General features: G+C 39.8%; 1 protein-coding gene across 4 annotated transcripts in view; it reads left to right on the top strand.

Annotated features, from left to right (window-relative positions):
- LOC148080333 (electrogenic sodium bicarbonate cotransporter 1-like) overlaps positions 1-11,595 on the top strand; it is a 32,487-nt gene extending 20,892 nt beyond the window's left edge. For 2 of the 4 annotated variants that reach the window (XM_087791966.1, XM_087791968.1), the window contains 14 exons: positions 1,862-1,995; positions 3,985-4,247; positions 4,726-4,778; positions 4,847-5,032; positions 5,132-5,245; positions 6,260-6,421; positions 6,641-6,819; positions 6,981-7,053; positions 7,486-7,554; positions 8,889-9,062; positions 9,128-9,292; positions 9,370-9,448; positions 9,722-9,795; positions 10,437-11,595. In XM_087791966.1, coding sequence (XP_087648092.1) covers positions 1,862-1,995; positions 3,985-4,247; positions 4,726-4,778; positions 4,847-5,032; positions 5,132-5,245; positions 6,260-6,421; positions 6,641-6,819; positions 6,981-7,053; positions 7,486-7,554; positions 8,889-9,062; positions 9,128-9,292; positions 9,370-9,448; positions 9,722-9,765 — 1,695 coding nt within the window. In that variant the 3' untranslated portion in view covers positions 9,766-9,795; positions 10,437-11,595. Of the gene's footprint in view, positions 1-1,861; positions 1,996-3,984; positions 4,248-4,725; positions 4,779-4,846; positions 5,033-5,131; positions 5,246-6,259; positions 6,422-6,640; positions 6,820-6,980; positions 7,054-7,485; positions 7,555-8,888; positions 9,063-9,127; positions 9,293-9,369; positions 9,449-9,721; positions 9,800-10,436 lie in introns of all 4 variants that reach the window. The other 2 variants (XM_087791967.1, XM_087791965.1) reach the window with 2 other exon arrangements.
- The last annotated feature ends 11,508 nt before the right edge of the window (positions 11,596-23,103 follow it).

Here is a 23,103-nt window from a genome sequence, read left to right as displayed (position 1 = left end):
TATTGACATTTTTACTCACTCTACTCAAAGAGCAGAGAGTAAATTTGCTTCACTTTCATTTAAACATCATGACACATCCCCTCTGGTCTTCTTTTGGAGGCTTCCGGTTCCAAACTGGGACTCGTTGGCCAAAAGGCACATGTGCATGGAAGCACGTCCATGTGCTCTGCAGCTGGGAAGTGTTCCGTTTTCTAACTCCAATAGATTTTCCACATGTGGGTGACGGAGACTTGAACACACTTGTTCAACAAGTCAAAGTTGACTTGAGGTCAGGAAAAAAGGCTTGAATGGAAAATGTGTAATTTGAGAAGAGTAAGTGCTACATCTGTGCTTATCGACTGTTTTGCTCAATTGTCGTCATTGCTTTAGCTTTATGTGGAAACAGATCTACATTACAGCTTTGAGAGAGAATAAAATCCAACGAGGGAAAGATGTGCAAGACACTGTAGATCCTGTTGTTGCACAAAAGCCATCTGGTCTCCAGGACTGATGTGTAGGAATGCTATCATAGATGACTGTCAAATGTCTGACTTGGTTCAGGACAATTGCCTTCAAACTAAGCAACAGCAACTACTGTTCCTGAGATATTGTGCATTTCAAAGTTATGAGTAACTTATCAAAAGGCAGTAATCAAAGGCTCTTACAAACTTTAATTTAGGAGCGTCAGAACTTTAATTGCTGTTCCAATCCCGGATCTAATGGACAATGTGAGATTCAGCTGAAATTATTTCTGACAAATAAAATTTTACATTTTTATCTTGGGCTGATGCTGCTGTGATATTTCCTGTTTGGTCCATTTGTCTGGATTTCTGTCTTAATACATTAAGAAAATAATAGTATTCTCTTAAAGTCATACTAAAAACTAAACAAACTAAAATAGTAATGATGATAAAACAAACAGATTTTAATCGAAGAACACATTCCCCAATGTGGGAAGAATAAAGGTATTCTCATCCCAGTGACCTCGACCCATCTTTACTATCCACTTCTGGACTATGACCCCCTAGCTGAGAATCACTGGTCTCCACCTTTTCTGGACATGAATTAACATTTTCATTTAGCCAGTTAAGAAATTTGGTTTAAATGGACATTGATGAGCTGATTATGTCAATTCTCAACCTCTTAAAATACACTCTAATAATCATCAGAAATGTTCTGGTAGTAGATTTCTGAAGCTGCAGTGTTTTGAAGGCTTCCATAAACTGACAAGCTGCACAGTCACCTGGAGCCGCTACTGGCTCAGGGATTTACCTGGGCCAGAAATAGCCACACATCCAGATTACCCTGCCACCGTGGCTCAGTCGCCTCGCCACCTGACAAACCTTTCTCACACTGAGGGGGGAATCCCCGCCCTCACGTGAGACTGTCAATTACATGTCAAGCTGTCTTAAATCTGTATCCTACATAATGCTTGTCATGATATCCGAACGAAAATACACATTGATGCAACAGGTGACTTGAGCATCGGTCCGACATGCTGTACAGGATGAGCCTGTTCTGTAGCAGTGTGTGAAGGAAACAAAGCTTCAGGCTGAGTCAACACAATTCCTGCACAGCTGATTAGGAAAGTTACTGGAAAAGAAGAGTCAAACTAATTACCCATAGATAAGAATTGTTGGTGAATCCATTTCAACACTATGTGCAGAACACCCATTAGTATTGTGGCATCCCCCTAACTATACTGCCACTCAATGACTAGACGTGGTAAGTACAATGACTCGCATCCAGCTGTTTATCAGTTCTGCTGCTTACCGTATCCTTGGAGTACATGTACTAGTGACAGATTTTGCCAATGGTTCTCATCAGAAACCTCACAATTATGAACTGCAAAATGAATAGTTGTTGTTTTTTTCTGTCTCAGGGGGTTTTGGAAAGTTTCCTTGGCACGGCACTGACGGGAGCGGTGTTCTGTCTGCTGGCGGGTCAACCCCTGACTATACTCAGCAGCACGGGGCCGGTACTGGTCTTTGAACGGCTCCTCTTCAACTTCAGCAAGTGGGTAATCTTTGAGCAAGGCCGCTTAATCTACAAACCGTTGTTGATACCAGTCATGCCTCCACCAAGTGTCCAATCAAAATCTCAAAATTGTAATCACTAAGGAGCATTGTTGATGTCAAAACTGGACTCTGAGCCGAGTGAAGTGCCGACTGTAAATCTGCCTGTACTGAGAGTGACAGTTAGACGACACTAAAAGACTTACAGTCTGAAGCTGATAAGATTGTAAAGAATATAGTAAACCTGTTACAGCTTTTAAAGGGCAATCAAAGTCTTTATTTAAGTGTCTCTTAAATGGATCTGTCTAAATAGATGGACCTCTATTGTATTCACCACGATGTGACAAAAAAACATAGTTTAAATATTTACATAAGAACATGTGCTTAAGCCCCGCCCACTGAAAACACTTTGTAATAGTAAACAAGATTTCTCCAGAAAAACTACTACTCCGCTGTGATTGGTCAAGCATCAGGGTTTGTCACCACTTGTCATAAAACACCTGAAATCTCCATCTGCAAGGGACTCATTGTGTAAACAAAGCAGGCGTGATTATACCTGGCTGGGGGAGGAGTGGAGCCCATTATTGTCATAATGGGATTCACTCTTGTCACCTCTCATTCGCTGAGATTGTCATGATGTCTGACTTTTTCAAATGTTGAAGTCTTCCCCTCAATGATGCAGTAAGTCAGGAAAGTTGGGTTTTCACATTAGTAGCCCTTAAATGAGTACCAAGGGTTTGTCACTTGTGACACTTGGAAGCATCATGCTGTTACCAAAACCTTTAAGAAGGAGTCAACGTTATTATAATATTGTCATGCATATGCTTTTTGACATTATTTATTTAAGCATCATGGAAAAACCTACAGTGCCGCTCTTAACACTAATGTGGCGCTCTCTCCTCACACAAACTGGTCATGTCCGCTGGTTGAAGGTTTACATCTTCGTCTACCTCCTCCTCTTCTCAAATTACCAAACGATGTTCCGTTATTAATAATTCACCCTCATTTAATTCTGCTCAGTCAGCTAAGATGCTCGTGGCCTCTGGATGTTTCCACGGCTCCAGTCAAAGGTTGTTCTCCGTGCTTGTTATATAGTTCATCTGTCGCCTTTAATCATCTGATACGCTCACTCACTGAAATTTATCGGAAACTCGTCAACCATCTTTTATAGATGGCAAAATAAGAAAACTTGTTTATAGGTTCTGGACTGTTGCATCATTTCTAAAAAAAGATATATATATATTCCAGTTGGCATGAAGCAGTTGTAATTTCTTGGCTTAATGTGTCACTAGCAGAATTGGGCTCAAACAATGTTTTACACGTTGTTTTTGGTTGGGTTTTTTTTACATGTTGGCGTTTAACACATGGGGGTTAATGGGTTATTATCTATTGGCCTGTGCTAGTCTTAATGCTTGCATGTGTCTGGCTGTTTCAATAGAAGTATCTGGGTCTAAAGTCACAGGGACATTAGCTTCTACTAGACTAATTTTGGATGTTAATTTGAGTCACTACATACTATCTATCTATGACAAGTCAAGATACTTCATTCCACAAATTTAAGCTTTTTGTTGTCAGCTTTTTTACATTTATTTTTCTTGTAACCAAGTGGACAAGATGGTCTTGTTTTGAAAGAAATGTTAAAACTAAAGCCGAGGACCAGGTTTAATGTGTCACACATAATTACAAGGATTAAGTCATGTTTGACCTACTTGACCTATATTTCAATAAAGTCTAATTAATCCTTGAATCCAGATCTGAGTTAAAGTAGGGCATATAACCACCCAAATGAGTAATTTCAGAACACACACACACACTTGCATGAATCAACAGCTCTGCTCCTCAACATAGCAACTGTGTTTTAACATTGTTACCTAGAATGACTCAGAAGTGAGTCTCGTACAAAACACTGTTATTTTAAACAAATGTTGAAACCTGTCGACATTGCTGAGGATGCGACCCTCCTTACGTGACCCTCTCAACTCTTCCTCAGAGAGAATGAATTCGACTACCTGGAGTTCCGGCTGTGGATCGGCTTGTGGTCAGCCATTTTCTGTCTGGTGCTGGTCGCCACGGACGCCAGCTTCCTGGTGCAGTACTTCACACGCTTCACCGAGGAAGGCTTCTCCGCGCTCATCAGCTTCATCTTCATCTACGACGCGTTCAAGAAGATGATCAACCTGGCACACCACAACCCTATAAACTCTGACCTGAACCTAGACCTGATCACTCAATACGACTGTCGCTGCCTACCAGGTATGTGACTAAACGCATTGTTACATGATACACACATGACCTGGAAAGAAAGTCCCAGTCCAGTCTTAAATCACTATTTTATCCTGTTGCTGTGACCCAGGCTCAGATGAATGTCATTAAAATCAGATGGAATATCTCAAATAATTAACAAATCCGTTTCTCATATTTAAAATGTACAAAGGTGCAAAATTTTCTCAGTGGTTAATTTGATGTCACAACGACTGTGTGTGATGGGTAGTCCATAGAAATTATGCCTGTTAAAAGTTGGGCTGTCTTTGTTTTTAATCTGCATTTTCCATCCATCGTGTGTTAAAGTTTTACTTGAAAACCTAATTGAGCTCTCTTCTTGTGATTCCATGAATATAGTAACTTTTAATGTCAAAGTTCACTTAAACTCAGTTTAAAAAGTCATTCTTATTTTCTTGAGACGCATGCAAGTGTATCATGTGCTGTTCATCAAGGTTTGTTTCTCCTTCAGGGAACTCATCCGATCAGCTGGACATCGCTGCTATGGCGAACACCACCGACCTGGTAGGTCATGTTGCTCTTGGACTTTCCAACTGGACGACGTGTTGAGGGGTTTTGTGTGTCTTCGTCAGCCAGTGAACGCGACCTGGGCATCCCTCAGTATGCATCAGTGCGAGAAGTATGGTGGTCAGCTGGTGGGAGCGGCCTGCAGCTACGTGCCTGACATCACCCTGATGTCCTTTATCCTTTTCTTCGGGACCTACACCTGCTCTATGGCTCTCAAGAAGTTCAAGACGAGCCGCTTCTTTCCCACCAAAGTGAGTGACTTGTTCATATACGCTCTGTAAACTGGTCGTAATGTTACTGCCAGGCTAAAAAAAGGTACTTCGCTTACTACAATTTTTCAACTTCTATAGGTCAGGAAGCTCATCAGTGACTTCGCCATCATCCTGACCATCCTGCTCTTCTGTGGCGTGGACGCCTTCATCGGTGTGGACACCCCGAAGCTCATCGTGCCAAGTGAATTTAAGGTATGTTCACACTTTTCCACTGGAGATAAAGAGTACTGGCCTGAAGCGACGCGCTTTCACTTCCTCGTCTCTACCTGGCATTGCGGGAAATTCCATCTTAAAGCAGCTTTTGTGGTTTGCTCAGCAAGTGAGACATATTTCCTTCAACTGCAACACAATAACTCTTTGAGCTCCGCAAGGGCTCGAATGTTCCCGGTAGAAGAAAGATGAGGCGGGAGGAACGGATACCTGCATCAGATGACGATTTGATTATAGAGCGCACACAGGGACTGTTGTAGCTGCCGGAACAAAGATGCTTTTGTTCCACAGTTCAACAAACAAATCTGATGTTAAAGTTGCATCAGTGAGAAATGTGGATAGATTCAGGTTTATTTAAATGTTATCGCTGTAGAATTTTCTTTTCAATTTATTTATTTTTTAAATGCAAGTTTTTAAAGTTTTCTGACTAAATTGCTTACTCTTTTACTCAATTAAGTTTACAAGTTAAGTTTTATTTTCTTTCAAATAAATTATTCTAAACTTTCTATGAAATTGCTGGATTTTAAATGTATTTGACATATTTAAAGTAAACAACTTTTATTGGGACTTCACTTATTCACTAGTTGACTGCCTGGTGTCCAGCTGTTTTAGCTACTGAGGAAGGACTTAACATTTCTGAACTAAAACCAAATTTCATATGTCTGATTCTCAGTCCAAACCATCTTTAAGAAATGACGCTGAACAGCTAGTCTAGTTCAAATGAAATCACTTTCACATACAACACGACTTGTTTAGACACTCTTCTGCTCAGTCGCGTTCATTGAACTCATTGCTACAGCTATGCGTTTGTGTTTAACATGTCCTGTTAAGTCTGCATAACCCTTGCCAACCGAATGATCTGTAAAGACTGTCTTTTGAACATAAAGAGCTTGATTCTTTAAATTCTATGTTTGAAATGTATTTTTGGGGCCAGGCTGTGGTTGAAGAAATCAAAAGGTTGTGCAAGAATTCAAATGTACTATGTTTGCGTTTCAGCCGACTAGTCCATCCAGGGGCTGGTTTGTTCCTCCATTTGGGGGGAACCCCTGGTGGGTCTACCTGGCCGCCGCCCTGCCCGCCCTGCTGGTCACCATTCTCATCTTCATGGACCAACAGATCACCGCCGTCATTGTCAACAGGAAGGAGCACAAGCTGAAGGTGGGAGTTTTTCACCCGAGGATAAGAATAAATGTTTAGGTTAACCTCTAACTGAGAAAGAACATTCGACTTGTTTTTCTGTCCCTGAACCAGGTCTCAGATTAAAGGAGCCGATCTTGGCGCCCCTAAACAATTAAACTGAACATTTCCTGGAGTTGTGTTAATCAACTTTGCATCTGTAAATCCAACCAATCTCCACATGTTTCCTGTGCTCCACAGAAAGGGGCTGGGTATCACCTAGACCTCTTCTGGGTGGCCGTCTTGATGGTGGTCTGCTCCTTCATGGGTCTCCCCTGGTATGTCGCAGCCACCGTCATCTCAATCGCTCACATCGACTCTCTTAAAATGGAGACGGAGACATCGGCCCCGGGGGAGCAGCCAAAATTTCTGGGTGTCAGGTGAGCAGCCATGACGTCACCAGGGGAGAAATTAAGATAATCCCGGAACAAAAAGCTTAAACTGTCTCTTGTTCAGTCTCATCGTTTTCATCAGTGGATGATTTAAAAGCTTAATTGACACGGGTTGAGTAACTGAAGGGTTTGTTTTGCTCCAAATCCAGAGAACAAAGAGTCACCGGCATCGCCGTGTTCATTCTGACGGGCCTCTCTGTCTTCATGGCGCCCATCCTCAAGGTACAGTCCCCCAATTATTCCCAGAAACATGGATTACTGTCCCTTTCTTTTAGAATAAAACCTCCTCTTAACAGATCCCTGAGTGTTCAGTGGCTCTATTAGAATGATTACTCTCTGTGAAAGTAATGTGAGGTGAAATAAGAACCATCATGAGGAGCTTAAATCCCTGAACGACCTGTTGATTATGAAGATATTGCCGCGGTCAGGGCGCCATCTAGTGGACAGACCGAATTTTTTTTTATTTAAATTTTCTACCGTATTTTCATTAATTCACCATTTGGCCATTATAAAAGTTGCAGTTTCATAATTCAGTGATTTATATTTTATATAAATCATTATGAAAAGGAATTTATTTATTTAAATCCTTGTTTTGTTTTCAGAGTAAGTAAATAATTTAGATTTGTTCTGATGGAAACATCATTTTCTTTCTAGTTCATTCCCATGCCAGTCCTCTATGGCGTCTTCCTCTACATGGGTGTGGCGTCGCTCAATGGTGTGCAGGTGAGTTGCTCCAGCTGTTGAAATCAACTCAACTGAAAAGAAACAATGCCAGAACAGTAGGAAAAAATTGGATCCAGGATGGAAAATGACAGGATATTCAGACACTGCTAATGATTATTGTAACTCATTTGGGTCTGTAGTGGAGGAATTTGTTGAAAAGTATGTAGCGGTAAGTGCTGTATTGTACACTACAAAGTACTTCATTATTTAAGGTCTTGGTGAAGTTCTGTCCTTAGACTATATTAATGAGGTCAGAGTAAGGCTGTAAAACTGGCTGACAATTTTAATTTGTGCTTTAAATGCATTATATATTTAAATAAATGTGTATAAGATAAAAAGTTCTACAAGAGTGCCGACAGGATCCTCTGAGACCTCGACTAAACCCGGACATCTGGCAGACGTCAGATCCATTAAATCACAGACTCAAAAACAGCTTCTACCCATGCACCATAGTTTTATCCAATGCTGCTAAATAACTTATTAACTCTGCTAGATAACTTTTACAACAAGTGCAATAAAACATTTTTTGGCAATGTTCAATATTTTTCTGGCCATTTGTTAGTGGAACCTTCTGTGTTGTGTTATAGTAGGTAGGTAGAACTTTATTGATCCCTCAGGAGGTCTGCTTCGGGAAATTGTTTTTTTTTCCAAATTATCCACAGCAAATACAGCAATTTTTCATAAAAAATAATCAAAATAAAATGAGAACAAGAACAAAGAGAAATAAAGAGAAAGAACAAGATGATACAATCTAAGTCTAAAGATAAAGAACATAGATCAAAGAAAAATAACAAAGACAAAGGATACAAAGACTAACATAGAACAGAACATCATGATACTTTTACTCCACTCCTGCCCCCAAAAATTAGAATTGTACAATTTAATAGCCCGAGGAATGAATGAATCCTTGAGTCTATTTGTTTTGCACCTGGGAAGGAGCATTCATGCTTTTCATCTGCTTCTCTGCTCACTGATGACAGTGTTCAGAGGATGACTGACATCATCCATGATGGACAGTAGTTTGTTCAATGATCTCCTCTCAGCAACTGTCACCAGTGAGTCCAGCTTCATGCCAACCACAGAGCTAGCCAGCCAGTTATATTTGTATTCTTAGGTTTATTCTCATTAATTTATTTTTAAGACACTTTTAACCTTATTACTGGTTTTAGCTTCTCTCTGATTAAATCACATATTTCCCCCTTATTTTTTGTCCTGTCATGGTTGATAGAATTAACAATCATTCAATTGCTCCCCTCATAATTTGTTGGTTGGATAACTGTGGGAAGTCTGACATCCAGTCCTCCATGAGTGAACTTCTGGTTTGTGTCCTGTAGTTCATGGATCGCCTGCAGCTGCTCCTGATGCCGGCTAAACACCAACCGGACCTGATCTACCTGCGCCACGTCCCTCAGAGGCGCATCCACCTCTTCACCTTCATCCAGGGTTTGTGTCTGGCCCTGCTCTGGATCCTCAAGTCCACGGTGGCGGCGATCATCTTCCCCGTGATGGTGAGCCACCGCCACAATGACTCCAACGCTGACTCGGCACGCTCACGTTTTAAATCTCTCTTCAGATTCTGGCTCTGGTCGCTGTCCGCAAGGCCATGGACTACGTCTTCTCGCAGCACGACCTGAGCTACCTGGACGACGTCATCCCAGAGAAGGACAAGAAGAAGAAGGAGGACGAAAAGAAGAAGAACAAGAAGAAGAAGGGAAGCATCGACAGCGAGGCTGACTTTGTAAGTTGAAGTTTGACGCGTCTGGCCTCGTGGAGATCTGGTGGATGCATTCATGTTGTCCCTCCCTCCTCCAACAGTCTGACTATCCCTACCATGAAAACATTCCCAGTATAAAAATCTCCATGGATATGATGGAGAAGGAGCCCATGTTGGATAGTGAGTACCAGCCGCAGCGCCACACTGTGGCTAAAAAACCCTGCGCTTATCCACCTGCTTGCTTTCTCACTTCTATGCCAATATCTTTAACGCCTCCAAGGGGCGCTCAGGGGTCAAAACGGGTTCAATGCAAAATCAGGGCACAGTTTCCTGCTGGAATTGTGGCACTTTGCTTCAAGCCAGGTTTCTTCTGACTTCTGCGTCTTTTCACTCCTGCTGCCAGGGGGAAAGTTGTGTAACACATTTGAGAACCTGCTCTTTCTGTCGTTCCAGGAGATGAATCGCAAGTTCCCCTTAAACCATATTCGCCGTGCTGAACCGTACCTGAACTCCTCCACTGTGGCTGAGTAAGTGAGTACCACTGCTCCTTGAATCGCTCACTCCGTTTGCCAACACTTCCCATTACTGTAGCCTAGTGAGTTGTTTTATAATGGTGAGAGTAAGTAAGTCATTTTTATTTGTATAGCGCTTTTCCAGACCAGGGTCACAAAGCGCTTAAACAATCAAAAGAATATTCAATAAAGTATATATTTTAAAGATCAAGATAAAACAAAGCCTGAACAAATAGAAATGTCTTAAGATGTTTCTTAAAGCAGTCAGTAGACTCCATCAAGCGCAGAGAGAGGAAGATTGTTCCAAAGCTTGGGAGCACCTAGTGAGCTCAGAAAAGTTTTCATTGAATTAGATTCAAAACCAAAGGGTGCCATCTAGTGTCTAGTCTCTGAACCATGAGCCGTCTTGCTCAATTTCCAAATTCTCATCATAGTTGTACGATTAAGATGTGTTCGTAGGTCCTGTAGTCTGGTTTAGACATTGCATTAGAGAAGCTCATCTGAACAGATTCCGACTTTTTTCATTTAAACATTGACTTGGCTAGTCTTGCCGACTCCAACATGGTATTCATCTGACTAAAGACATCATACTTTCATGCCTCACTCCTTTCACATCCCAGTCCTCTCGTCCAATCGACTCGTTTGTCTCTCCTCAGTCTGGACCGATGCTCGTACACCCAAGGTTTGCCTCAGATCAAGATCGACCGCGACTCTGAGGAGAACGGCTTCATCTGGAAGAAGGACTCTGAAACAGACCTTTGACGGTCCACAGATACGGTCCCGTCACTCCACTACATTTTTAATGATTCCTGTCGCATGAATATTTCAATCACATCGACCGGACTTAGTTTGTTTTTTTGTTTCATCGAAGCAATCATTTTAATGAAGTTGTGAAATCAAAGGGCTCAAAGTTGTCTATGCAGTTTTATAAACATGTTTAATTTATACACCTTCACAATTTGATTCTTTGTACATTTTCATTTCCAGAGAAAACAATCAGAAAAGTGCTTCGTTTGTTTTAAAGTAATTCATCATATTTAAAATGGATTTGTTTCTTATGTAGTTTGAAAAACTGCTTTATCTTACTCAGTCTTCCAATGTTGTATATTTATTTGAATACTTCCCTTCTTTAATCTGCTTTTTCTCTTCATCCAAGAGCGAACACATGTGATATCTTTAGCTAGCTACCTCTCATTACTGTAGGTGCCAGACGTGTTCATGGAAAACATCTTTTGTGCAATTATATGATCAAACCGTGATTTTTGTTTTATTTTCGTCTTAACCGCTCTTTTATTTTTGTTGTCTTTTGTTATTTGTGGTGCTTTGAAGGGTTAATTCATCAGTCATGCTCCCCTTTTATTATAAAGCACATTTTACCTATTTATAATAAAACGCTAATTGAACCAATCACCCAATATTTGAGGTTAAACTTGAGATTCTTTTTTTTAAAACTGTGATCAACTTTGAAAATCCTGAGTTGTGAATATTCTCAGTGGAAATCAGTGAATCACCATGAGCTGCCGCATTTTTAAGCTTTGAATCGTGGAGTTTAAAAGGTTCTAATCAAAGTGACTCATGTGACTCGATCCTCTTGAAGTACCGACTGACTGCGATCCTGAGACGCTGGCATTAATGCTAAAATGTGAAGCACAAACATGTCTTCCTATGTGTCATGTGATCTTTTCTGACTCCTGTTGCTGCTTTTGATGTTTATTTTATACCAGCACCTTAAGTGCTAAATCATCGGTGGGTTGTTGAGAGAATTTTGTTTTTTAATGGAGTTTTGTTCGATGACAATAAACTGGTTTAAATTTTTCTAGTGATGGTTGTGGTTTATTTCTAATTCAATAGAATGTTTGCTTATTTCCAGGAATGTTAAGTTTAAAGGTGACTTCATTTTGATGCTCACTTGATTTATTTCTTTACTGTTATGAATATAATTTTGACAAGGTTCAGCAAGTCCAGAGAAAAATAAATTCTAGATAAAAGTCTCAAACACTTTATTTTTAATTGAAAATGATGCCACTTTTCGTTGCCATTTATGTTGAATATTCAACCTAATAACCTGAAAATGTAAAAAATAACATGTTTGACTTTTGAAAAGCGTAAAAGCACACATTCTGCTAAGTTGGATTTGTACCTCTACATTTGTCAACAATTAATACTTCATTGAAGGTTGGACTACATCAAATTCAAATTTAACATTTAAAAACCTTTTCATTTGGCTAATTAAAGTATGATTGAGAAATTTTAATAAAATCTGAAGATTGTACATCGTCTTATCTTAATTTTATTGATTATTTTCATAACTCAAAACTTGATATTTTAATGCTGTTTAGCTAAACTACCATGACTCTTAACGTAGTAACAATCTATGTTATCATGGCGTTAAATTATAAAAAAAAAAATTGTCCTGTGTCAGTGTTGAATCAAGCGATATGTCAAAAGTTAAAGTACATGTTAATATACGTTGCACATTAACCGTGACACAAGTGAGATATTAATTAATACAATTATTGTTGGAAAAATGGTGTTACCTGTAAGTCGAACGTGATGTTATCCTTGTAAATACAAAAATGGTTCTGGGGTCAAGATTAGACAAGATTAGTCAGGTCTAGATGTGTGCCTGGACTGCCGATGGGCTGATTTGACGAATACATTCTAACTGATGTTTCCTCTGAAGATCAATTTCGTTCGGTGGGGACTTAGAAAACCTCCTGCTGCTTTCCGACATCACTGAGGGAGAAATAATGGTTTTGAGAAAGTCTGGCATGTTGTCATGACGACGACAAGCCATGACTGGACTACCTTGACTTGTGCTGGATATTTATTGCTTTTTTCTTTCCCTGCAACTGACCACAGTTTATCATCCTGGCTCTGATCTACTAACTCAATAAAATCATGATACAGCATCAGCTGCTTCATGAAGCCTCATCAACCCATCACTCAGTTAATCGTCCTCCTAATGTGACCTCCAGGGAGCAGAAAGGAGCATTTATTTGTCAGTACCGACTGAGATTTATCCGACCTCTGGTTGATTCTTACAATATTTTAAAAGAGCGGTGGTTAGGTCGGGGATCTGATGCAACACAATTCAGTGCCGCTGTAATTCAGCAAACAACTATTGAAACTGGATCGTGCAACTCTTCTGCAACACTTCACTGGGCTCCAGAGCTCTCTATGCTAGGAGACTTGTATCGTTCACGCTCTTTTAAAAAATATGAATCCGACAGTCTTTTGGTTAACTTTTGGTTCAGGATCACATCCCCGCTCTAGATGGAAATAAATCAACTTTATTGAAACACCACTTTAGTTAAGTTTTGCTCAGCATAGACGTCTTGATGAGGGTGTCACAGGAAGTGTTTCTATTATTACAGGTCAATAAAAGTCAGGGAGTTTGTTGCCGATTTCACCTTTGACCTGCCTGGTGTACCACCCATTCCATAGCGCTGCTGGTTCGACTCCTTGCAAACACTAACAGCAGCTATTGGTTTAACCTGTGCTGATGGTGCTATGCTGAAGTCTATTCTGGTCGACAGCCATGGGATCAGAACACACAACGGTGCCCTTGGACAAATGAAGATCTCCTGAGTCTGAAGAGACTTTGTCGAAAGACTGAGCGTCTCTGGAAGTCCACTAAACTTGAGGTGCATAGACTTCACCTCAGGGATCTGATGACTTCTTAGAATGAGATGGTAGAAACTGCTAGATCTGATTACATCAGAAAACTGGTAGCAGCAAATAGGAAAAACCCCAAAGTTTTGTTTGACACGATTAATTCTCTCGTGTCTCCTGCTCCTCAAATCACGCCTGTCTTCTGTGACGCTGACAGCAATGCATTGTTGAGATTTTTTATTGACAAAATTAAATTGATCAAAGAGAAAATCTCTCCCCCTTTGTTTGGAACCCCTACTGTCTCTGAGCCCCTCTCCTCCTCTTGGTCCTCCTTCACTGCTGTATCTTTGGGTGATATTTCGGCACTAGTGAACAAGATGAAACCCTCCTCTTGCTCAGATGACGTCCTTCCTTGTAGGCTTTTTATCAAAGTATTTGATGTAATTGGCCCCTGGGTTACCAATATGGTGAACCTCTCTCTTTCCACAGCGGTTTTTCCCAATGCATTTAAACATGCCATTGTGGAGCCTCTGCTCAAAAAACCAGGCTTAGACCCAACTGACCTCAGTAATTTCAGGCCTATTTCTAAGCTCCCTTTCTTGTCCAAGATCTTGGAGAAGGTGGTGTCTGAGCAGCTGTCTTTGTTCCTGGATCAGAGCGACATCCATGAGAAGTTTCAGTCTGGCTTCCGTAAACATCACTCTACGGAGACAGCTTTATTGAAAGTGTCGAGTGACATCATGATGTTGGCTGACTCTGGTAAATTCACTGTTCTGGTTCTCTTGGATCTGTCCTCAGCCTTTGACACAGTCGATCACCAGATCCTGCTGAGAAGACTGAGGGATGAAGTGGGACTGTCTGGGTCTGTGTTAGAATGGTTCTCATCTTACCTTTCTGGGCACAGTTTTAGTGTATCTGCCAATCAAATGAGGTCTGAATCGGCAGATCTGTTGTGTGGAGTTCCTCAAGGTTCTGTTCTGGGTCCTTTATTGTTTTTGCTGTACTTGATTCCCCTCGGTAAAATCATTCAGAGATTTCCAGATGTTTCTTATCACATTTTTGCTGATGACATCCAGCTCTACTGCTATTTTGATCCAACTGAGCCCCAGAGGCTGAACAGCTTAGTCAATTGTTTGCTAGAAATCAAACAATGGCTGAGTGAAAACACTTTACAGCTAAATGTGGACAAAACTGAAACACTGGTGATTGCTCCTGATGATAAGATTCCAGGGTTGAGTCAGTACTTGGGTGACTTAGGTCAGTCTGTCAAACTGAGCCTGAGAAACCTGGGGGTTGTATTTGATAAAGACATGTCTCTTGTTCGACACAGAATACTGACCAGAAACTGTTTCCTTCAACTGAGAAAAATCTCTAAACTTAGGAAAATGTTGTCGGAACATGATCTGGAGCTTGTAATCCATGCGTTTGTTTCTTCTCGTCTGGACTATTGTAACAGTTTGTTTTCATGTCTTAACAAGAAGGAGCTGACTCGCCTGCAGTTGATTCAGAACTCTGCAGCGAGAATTCTGACCCGCTCAAGTAGAAGAACTCACATTTCTCCGGTCTTCACTGGCTTCCAGTTTCTTTCAGGATCAACTTTAAAATTCTGGTTCTTACTTTCAGAGCTATTCATGGTCAGGCTCCTCCTTACATCACTGATCTGATCCAGCCTTACACCCCAGCTCGGGCTCTGAGGTCTGTGGATCAGAATCTACTTATCGTTCCACGCACACGGTTCAGGACCAGAGGAGAGAAATCTTTTCAGGCTGTTGCTCCTAAGCTTTGGAACGATCTTCCTCTCTCTTTGCGCTTGATGGAGTCTACTGACTCCTTTAAGAAACATCTTAAGACGTTTCTATTTGTTCAGGCTTTTCCTTGAATTTCTCGAACTCCTGTGTTGTTCTCAGTATTATCTTGATCTTTAAAGTATGTACTTTTTTGAGTATTGTTTTGATTGTTTAAGCGCTTTGTGACCCTGGTCTCGAAAAGCGCTATATAAATAAATATTACTTACTTACTTACTTACTTACAACAAACAGCAAGCTAGGTGATAAGATGCTTATTTCTCCTGCTGACCTTTCACTCTCGAAAGCTGTGGAAATGGCTTTTCAGCTTGAGTCAACTCCTCAGTCAGCACGCCGGCTATCACCCACACTAGCACGACCTCAGCCCCCCTTATTTTCACAAGGACATGGAGTTGAACGTAGGAGGTAGACTGAGAAGGAAAGCTTACCAAACAAGTGATCCTTCTCCTATATTAACCACACAACAGTCCAGCCATCAAGTAAAGGTACCAACGCTGCACTGAGCAACTTCTCCATGGTATGTCTTCCAGCTCCAGTTTCCTCTCATCTTAATTCATCAAGGAGACCCTCGTTTCCACCAAGTCTGACCCCTTTTAACTCCTGGCCAAGCAATTTAGGCTGTGCACAGTGGAGCTGGATCAAGCCAGATGCAGAGGATCTCTATGGCTATGGATCCACTTACATTTACATGGTGGGCACAATCACCTTTTCAGTTCAATAAAGCACCAGCATCCTCCCAACGTTTACCTTACAAATACATAGTTGTTAGATTAAAAATGATTATACACTATACGTATACACCATACTTAAATTAACGCTAAAAGATAATCAAAATATAAAGTTTAAATTACTCGCTTCATCTAAGAGTTTAAACGTTTGAATACACATTCACAATCAACATTCCACTCAGACTGATTCACTGTCTCAAGACAAGCTTGAAACAGAATTATAGATACGACACCGGTTAGTTAAAACGTCTGTTTGTCTGCCTTTTCACACCTTGGGTCGTGGATCAAAGAACGAAGCGGGACACATCCGGGAAGGGGGGGACTAGGAGACGGAAACCCCCACCCAAGAACATTTGAATGATTAGAAAAGGAAACAAATTAGGAAGGACTCTCCACAGGGGATCGTGGCACATGGAGTTTGAACAAACCAATAGGACGATAGGGGGAGGACCTCTCGGCCCGGAAATTTGCCTTAAATATAGCCTTTTTTCTAAATTTCGAGACCGTTTCTCCCGGGGCTATTGACCTGTAATGACTTGAAGCGGCGAAAAAACAAGCCGTGACACTCTGCATTGACCCATTTTCTCCACAAAAGCGAAGAATTAAGACCCGGGAACAGGAAGTGACGGCGTGTTGGAGCAACCGGAATGTACTCCTGTTTTGACCGTTTTATCGTCATGCTACCAACCTCCTGAGGTTTTGACCTGTTCCACATTCCTGGCTTCTCCGTCACAGACAAGGGCTTCACCATTTTGACAATGTCTACACCCCAGCAGCATCGCTGATCTCCGCTCTGCACTGGGCTGGGTTGTCTGCAGACGATGTTGGAAGTGAATATTCTTTTAAGCAGGTCGACGCCTTGCCTTGATCTTCAACAGAGAAGTGTTCTGTAGGTTTCCCTTATACCAGAAAACACCACCTCACTGCTTTAGAAGTTTCTTTTAAATTACATCAGTATGACCCTCAGCCTCAGCTCTGACCTTAGCTGTTTCCAATAAGAGCTGAAAATCACTTTTTGGACACTTTATTTATTTGTGTTCACATGGTCCACGAGACCATGAACTTTAGTTCACTACCTTTTTCCCATTTTTTGGCATTTTTTGAAGTTTTTCTAATAAAAAAAAAGCCTTTTACTTGTGCTTTTAACCACGTTACTCTGAGACCACCGCCCACAGTGATGTTATTGCCAGAAGTGTTGTTGTTGTGTTGGGTCAAGCAATGAGACACGTCACTGAAGTCAGAGAGTTTAGTCAATCATAGCCACTATGACAGTTGCTGTTGATTTTTAAAGGGCTACTCATTTCAAACGCCAACTTTCCTGACTTTACAGACACATATCGATGAGTACAATACAGGTCCAAGATCTGTTTGAGAGACACTACACTCAACACATTAGTTGTGTTATTATTAGTATAGTTATTTCTGTAAATACAGAGCTATTACAACACAATGTAATCAAATGTAATAGTCAAATAAGGCAGGACTTGATTTGAAGTGTTGTTTAAGTTTGGATGTCATCTAATTATGATTCAAATATAGCAGCTCACATGGACGAAAGATAGATCTGTGCACTAAACTTGCTGACCTGGTGTATCTCCTCCCATTGGCCAGGCTTATGAGTTTGAGAGTTTGTTCAGACAGTTATATAGACTTAATCCGATGTTTCTGCCCTCCTGAGAGTTGGATATTGATCATAGAGAATGACATTTGGATTAAACGAGCCGAGGCAGTTTTACAAAGAGTCCCCTTCTGCTGTTCCATCCACTTATTAAGTTCCTCCCTCTTCATCTCCCGTCAGGATTTACTCTCCACAATGTCCAGTATACCATTAGTTGGTTTCCCTCGAGGTCTCTTCCCTCAGCAGCCAGACCGTCCTGTGGGTTCTTCTCTGCTCAATTGCATCTTCCTCTGTTGTTGGATTGTTTGGACTAGCTTTCATAATGGCTGTTCTGTTAACTGTGCTCATTGTTGTTGTATACCTGCAGTGTTTGAATGAGTTTTAATGGAATCATGTTTTCTTTTAGCTATTTTCCGTTGTACTTGCTGTAGTTGTTCCATAAGCCGCAGAAGTAGCTTGCACTAAGGTAAGGTAAGGTAAAACTTTATTGATCCCTCAGGAGGTCTCCTTCGGGAAATGGTTTTTTTCCAATAGCCACAGAAAATACAGCAATTTTTCATTAAAAAAAAAGAAAAAAAAAGAAAAAAGAACAAGAACATAAAGAGAAAGAACAAGCTGATACAATCTAAGTCTAAAGATAAAGAACATAGATCAAAGAAAAATAACAAAGACAAAGGATACAAAGACTATATGCAATGTTGGTTGTAGTATTTGTTTTTGTACAAGTACCAGCTGCAGAGGCTGCAGTTGTACGTCTACTACTCTGTAGTAAAAGTAGGCGTGTCAAGAATACAAACTACGGCTAATGCAGCATCAACTACAAACTAGCATAACGGCTATATCTCAGTTGATCTGTAAGCTGCACAACTAACTTGTACTTTCTTTAGTTGTAATTGCTGTGCTGCCGTATAACTAATCATATTAGTTTTATTTGTTAATGTAGTAGCTGAAGTAGTCATAGTATTGTACCAGCGGTAGTTTTCATCAAACTACAAAAAGATATCAATTATGAATGCATAGAACTTGTACTACTCTATAATAGTAGAAGTTGCACTAGTGGTATTTTTCGTATTCATTTTGGTTTTTGTAATTCTCAAAGTGCTCATTGTTCTCGAAATACTGCTTTCTGTAGAAAAAGTAATGGTAGAAAGTCATAGTAGTATGCATTAGCTAATTGTAACTGTAGTATTTGTGTACTAGGAGCCATTGAAAAAGTTATTGTAGTATCAGTACCAAGAGTAGAAGTTTTAAATTATGTCTTAATAGTTAAATTGTTTAGGTATATACTGCAGTACTTAGCAAAGTTGCAGTATACTTAACATTTCAAGTAGAATAGGCAGTAATTCTCATTTGGAGGTAGTATTTTGAGATGGAGTTTATTAAACGTATGAGTGTTGATAATAAAGTGAGTTGTGTTGGAAAGGTAAGGTCGGTGAAAGTCAGTCAGAGAAAAGTTCTCCAAGAAAGTACTCAAAACCTTCAGGTATCACTTCACTGATGGAGCGAGAGGGTTGAGATGCTGAAATGAAAACCTCAAGTGTGTTGAAGGAGGCTGTTGTAAGAGTGAACGTAGAGGATGCTCGTGGGTGAACGTGGAACCGAGGATGCTCCACTCATTAAGGCCGGAAGCAGAAGATGAAAAACCGTCGTTTTCCAAAGGGAACACATTGTTATGAGGCTGAAAGAAAGAAGGGGATAAAGAAAATTAGGCTTATAATGATGGAAAACTAGTAAATAACAAGGAATAAAATCGAAAGTGGGATATCAACATTCAAAATATTAGATTAAAACGTACAACTACCATGTTAAATTTGACAATTATTCTATTCAAAGATTATCAAATGATTCATAAATATGTGACATTTATAGGCAAAACAGAAACTTTTATTCAGTTTATTTGGAGGGACAGGACGAAAATAAATGACATGTTAAACCAGTAAAATTTCAATATTCATTTTAATACAAGGTTGTGTGTAGTAGTGGAACAATAACCCATACAGACTGTCCTTAGTTATGAAGTCTGACAGTTTCTGTGGCCAGTATTTATCATAAGTATGAAGTGATTTACAGTCGAAGTAACAGTTAACATTCTGATTAAACTTTCCTTTTCTTTCTGTGACATGAATAATTTAAAAGAGAAGAGTCATGACTTCAGAATTCCAAATTCCGATGCATCATGGAATCCACCCCAGAGGCTGTCCTTCTGCTGCCCCCTGCTGTCAGACATCAACTGTAAGTAAAAAAAAAGGAACATTTGATCGTGAGTCTCAAATGTTTCTCTCACTTATGTTTTTTATGTTGCTGACAAGAAGAACAAACTGTACTCTGAGAATCAAAGGCTCGTCAGGAGAAGAGAGGTTTGTCAGGATCTATGCCTGAACTGCTTCTCCTCACATCTCCCTGTGATTCAGGTTTGGTTTGGGTTTAGTTTTCACACAAGCACTGAAAACAACAAACTCAGAGGCTGTTTTCCTCTCGGAGTCCCTGTTGGTCCGTCAGGCTTCTGCCGCGGGCTCTTGAACGTGTGCGCAGTGAGTTTACAAACCAACACAAGTTTGGAAAATTCAACACAAACTCTGATCCAAACTCTGGTTGATGGTGAAACGCTCGAGGCAGTTTGTTCGCATCCACGGCTGGAGATGAGCCTGTTCTACGTATTGTTTCTTTGAATTGGGTCATGGGTCATCCTCCATGACCTCTGACCTTTCCTTGACACTTCTTAATGACCTCGTCAGAAACTCCAGCCCCAACACTTAATGGATAGAAGCAGAAGAACATGAGTTTCACTAGTATTGTCCATGTGGTTTGATGACATCAGGATTCATTTTTTTTCGTTTTGGATTCTTTGTACTTGTTGATTTTCCAGTGAAACTTTAATGAAAATTTTAGAGCCAATTTCACCACACAAGATATACTTGAGTCAACCAAAAGAAAAACCTCATTGAGCGTGATGTCACTCCAGGACCTGGAGAAACACGACCCGATCAAAAAAAAAATCAAACTTTTTTATAAAACCAAGCCTTGATGTCATCAACATCAAGAATTTATTTTCTTTTGTTGATATTCAGTAAAGGTTTTGTGTGGAATTTAAAATATAATTTAATAATTATTTACTCTTTAATCTTAATTTATTCTTTGGAATAACTCAAACAGAGAGAGAAAGATACTTTATTGTTCCCTCGGAGGAGAAAGGATTTTATCCAACACATCCATCCACACAAATATCCATAAATACATTAATACAATCAAATAAATACAATAAATACATACGAACATATAAAAATACATAAATAAATAATTTTAAAAAGTGCATGTTAAGCATGAGGTAGAGTTCTGTTATAACAATCTAAAGGACCAAAGGATGTCTTCAAACCGCATGGAGAGGAACCTGTTGCTGCGGTAACTCTTCTGAGCCGCGATAATGACATGTAGAGGGTGTCGAGGGTTACTCCGGATGCCCTGAATAAGATACTTCATCCTTTTCACCATCACAGACACATTTCCCGATCACTCTGTCCAGCTGGTTACTGTCTCCCGAAGTCATGGTGGACACTAAAATATTAGACCCAGAACTACACTTTCTGACACTGCTTCATGAATCGTAGCTGCTGACAGACCAATAACCTCCTTGGCAGAGGTGGTTACAGCACTTGTCTTCATTCACTCACTTTCCATCCAAGCAGCTTCTCCGACGGATCATCTGATTCGCACTTGCCGCTCCAGACTCTCACTCCTCCTCCTCCTCCTGCAGGCATGTATGGCCCGAGCATCTTCTCTCTCTCCTGAGCGCCTCTGTCGTCTATAAGTGCTCCATCAGTCCTGCAGCCTCGGCGGCTCCTGGCTTCCTCCTCAGGATGTGATGCTCCTCTGATCTCTGGACTATTTGTCAAAACCTTCTAGGAGGACTCTGAAGAAGCTCCGACAGGTAACCAATGTTGATGTAACGAATGGATATTTGTAAGAACTAGAGTGTTTTTTCACCTGTTGAACCTTCTGAGCAAAGGTTACTTCATTTAAACCCATAATAAACTTTACACGTATTCATAATCAAATTAATATACAAGTTGAGATTTCTTTAAAAGAAAAATAACCTAATAAATATATTTATAGACTAATATTTAACTGCGGTTTAGTAAATACTAATTGTAAAATATATTATTGTATACTCATAATGTAGATATTTAATTTATAAAGTTATTATTCAAATTGTAGTTACACTACTGTTTTAATAGTGTTTTACTCTTCTACTTGTTGTCTTTGAGAACACTCTCAAGGTCAGTTTTCCAGCTAAGATGAGCTCATGGAATAAGAAGATGTTACTCTGGCACGGGAATGTTTTGTTTCTCAAATCATGACACCTGAGATATTAAAAGACTTAATTATATTGCAGAGGTTTTTTTCTCAACTTATTTAAAACCATTTGAGCTTTAACAGACTGATTAACAAGAACTTGTATCTGGGTCAGCTTCTCTGCGGGGCTCACTGGACCTCATTTCCAAATACTGATGGGAAATGTTCCTCACTTCGACACAGAATTTCAAGTTTCACTTCTCATAAGATTTCGAGCGTGAGCGTCGGGTTAACCACACATAGGTTTAAAATGACAAAAGTTCTGCAAACTGGCCAGAGAAAGTGAAGAAACACCAACCGTTAAAAAAACCCAACTTTTTTCCAAGACTTTAACGTCCTTTTCTAAACTCAATTGAGCATAATTTAAACATCTCTTTGATATATTTTTCTTCACTTTCTTCAGTGTTTTAGCATTTTGTTCAACATTCAACCATTGTCTTATCTCAGGGTCAAGGTGACCACACATGTGATAACTCAAACACATTTGTTTTCGGGTTTCGGGTCACCTTGACCCAGGGGATATCACAAGGGTTAAATATTTTCCCCAAAGCTAACCAAAGATTGCATTTTTCCCTATAAAACAGCCATTTTAAATATATTACAAAATAATTCAAATGTTTTAATGGAAATCAATAAAATGTAAAGTTGTGAATAATTCAGAGAAGTGTATTTGTATCAAATGTACATTATAGAAAAATAGTTAATAGAGAAATGAGATTTCTTTAAATGTGACAAATCTTGAATAATATATTGTATTTTTTAAGTGTTTTAAAAAAAAGATTTCTAAATCCAATTTTTAAAAGAGAAAACCTATCCAGTACAACATTTTCTTTCTCATTGCTGTAAATTAAATGAAACGTATATAATGTTGGAAAAAAGTCTGAAACTTATTTTTCTGTGATAAATATTTGTCTTTGCGCTAACATTCCTCTACATTATACATGATATTATCTACGGTATCATCGCTGCTCTGGACACATTAGTCCTCATTCAATTCAATTACATTACATTTTATTTAAGGTGTCATAAGAAAGTTATCTCAAGACACTTTACAGATTAAGTAAGATTATAGTAGAGAAAGGAAAAACAGATCTCAGCGACTCAATAATGAGTAAAGCACACATTGAAATGCAGATAGTTTATTCATCATTGTTTTATTCATCATGAATTATTTAAGTGTTGTTGGCACCATCCTGCCTGTTACAGG

The sequence above is a fragment of the Callionymus lyra genome, chromosome 5 (assembly GCF_982586985.1).
Source record: "Callionymus lyra chromosome 5, fCalLyr1.hap1.1, whole genome shotgun sequence".
In the NCBI taxonomy this organism is placed as follows: domain Eukaryota; kingdom Metazoa; phylum Chordata; class Actinopteri; order Syngnathiformes; family Callionymidae; genus Callionymus; species Callionymus lyra.
The sequence above is the reverse complement of the archived record's forward strand: the minus strand, read 5'-3'. Positions and strand labels throughout refer to the sequence as shown.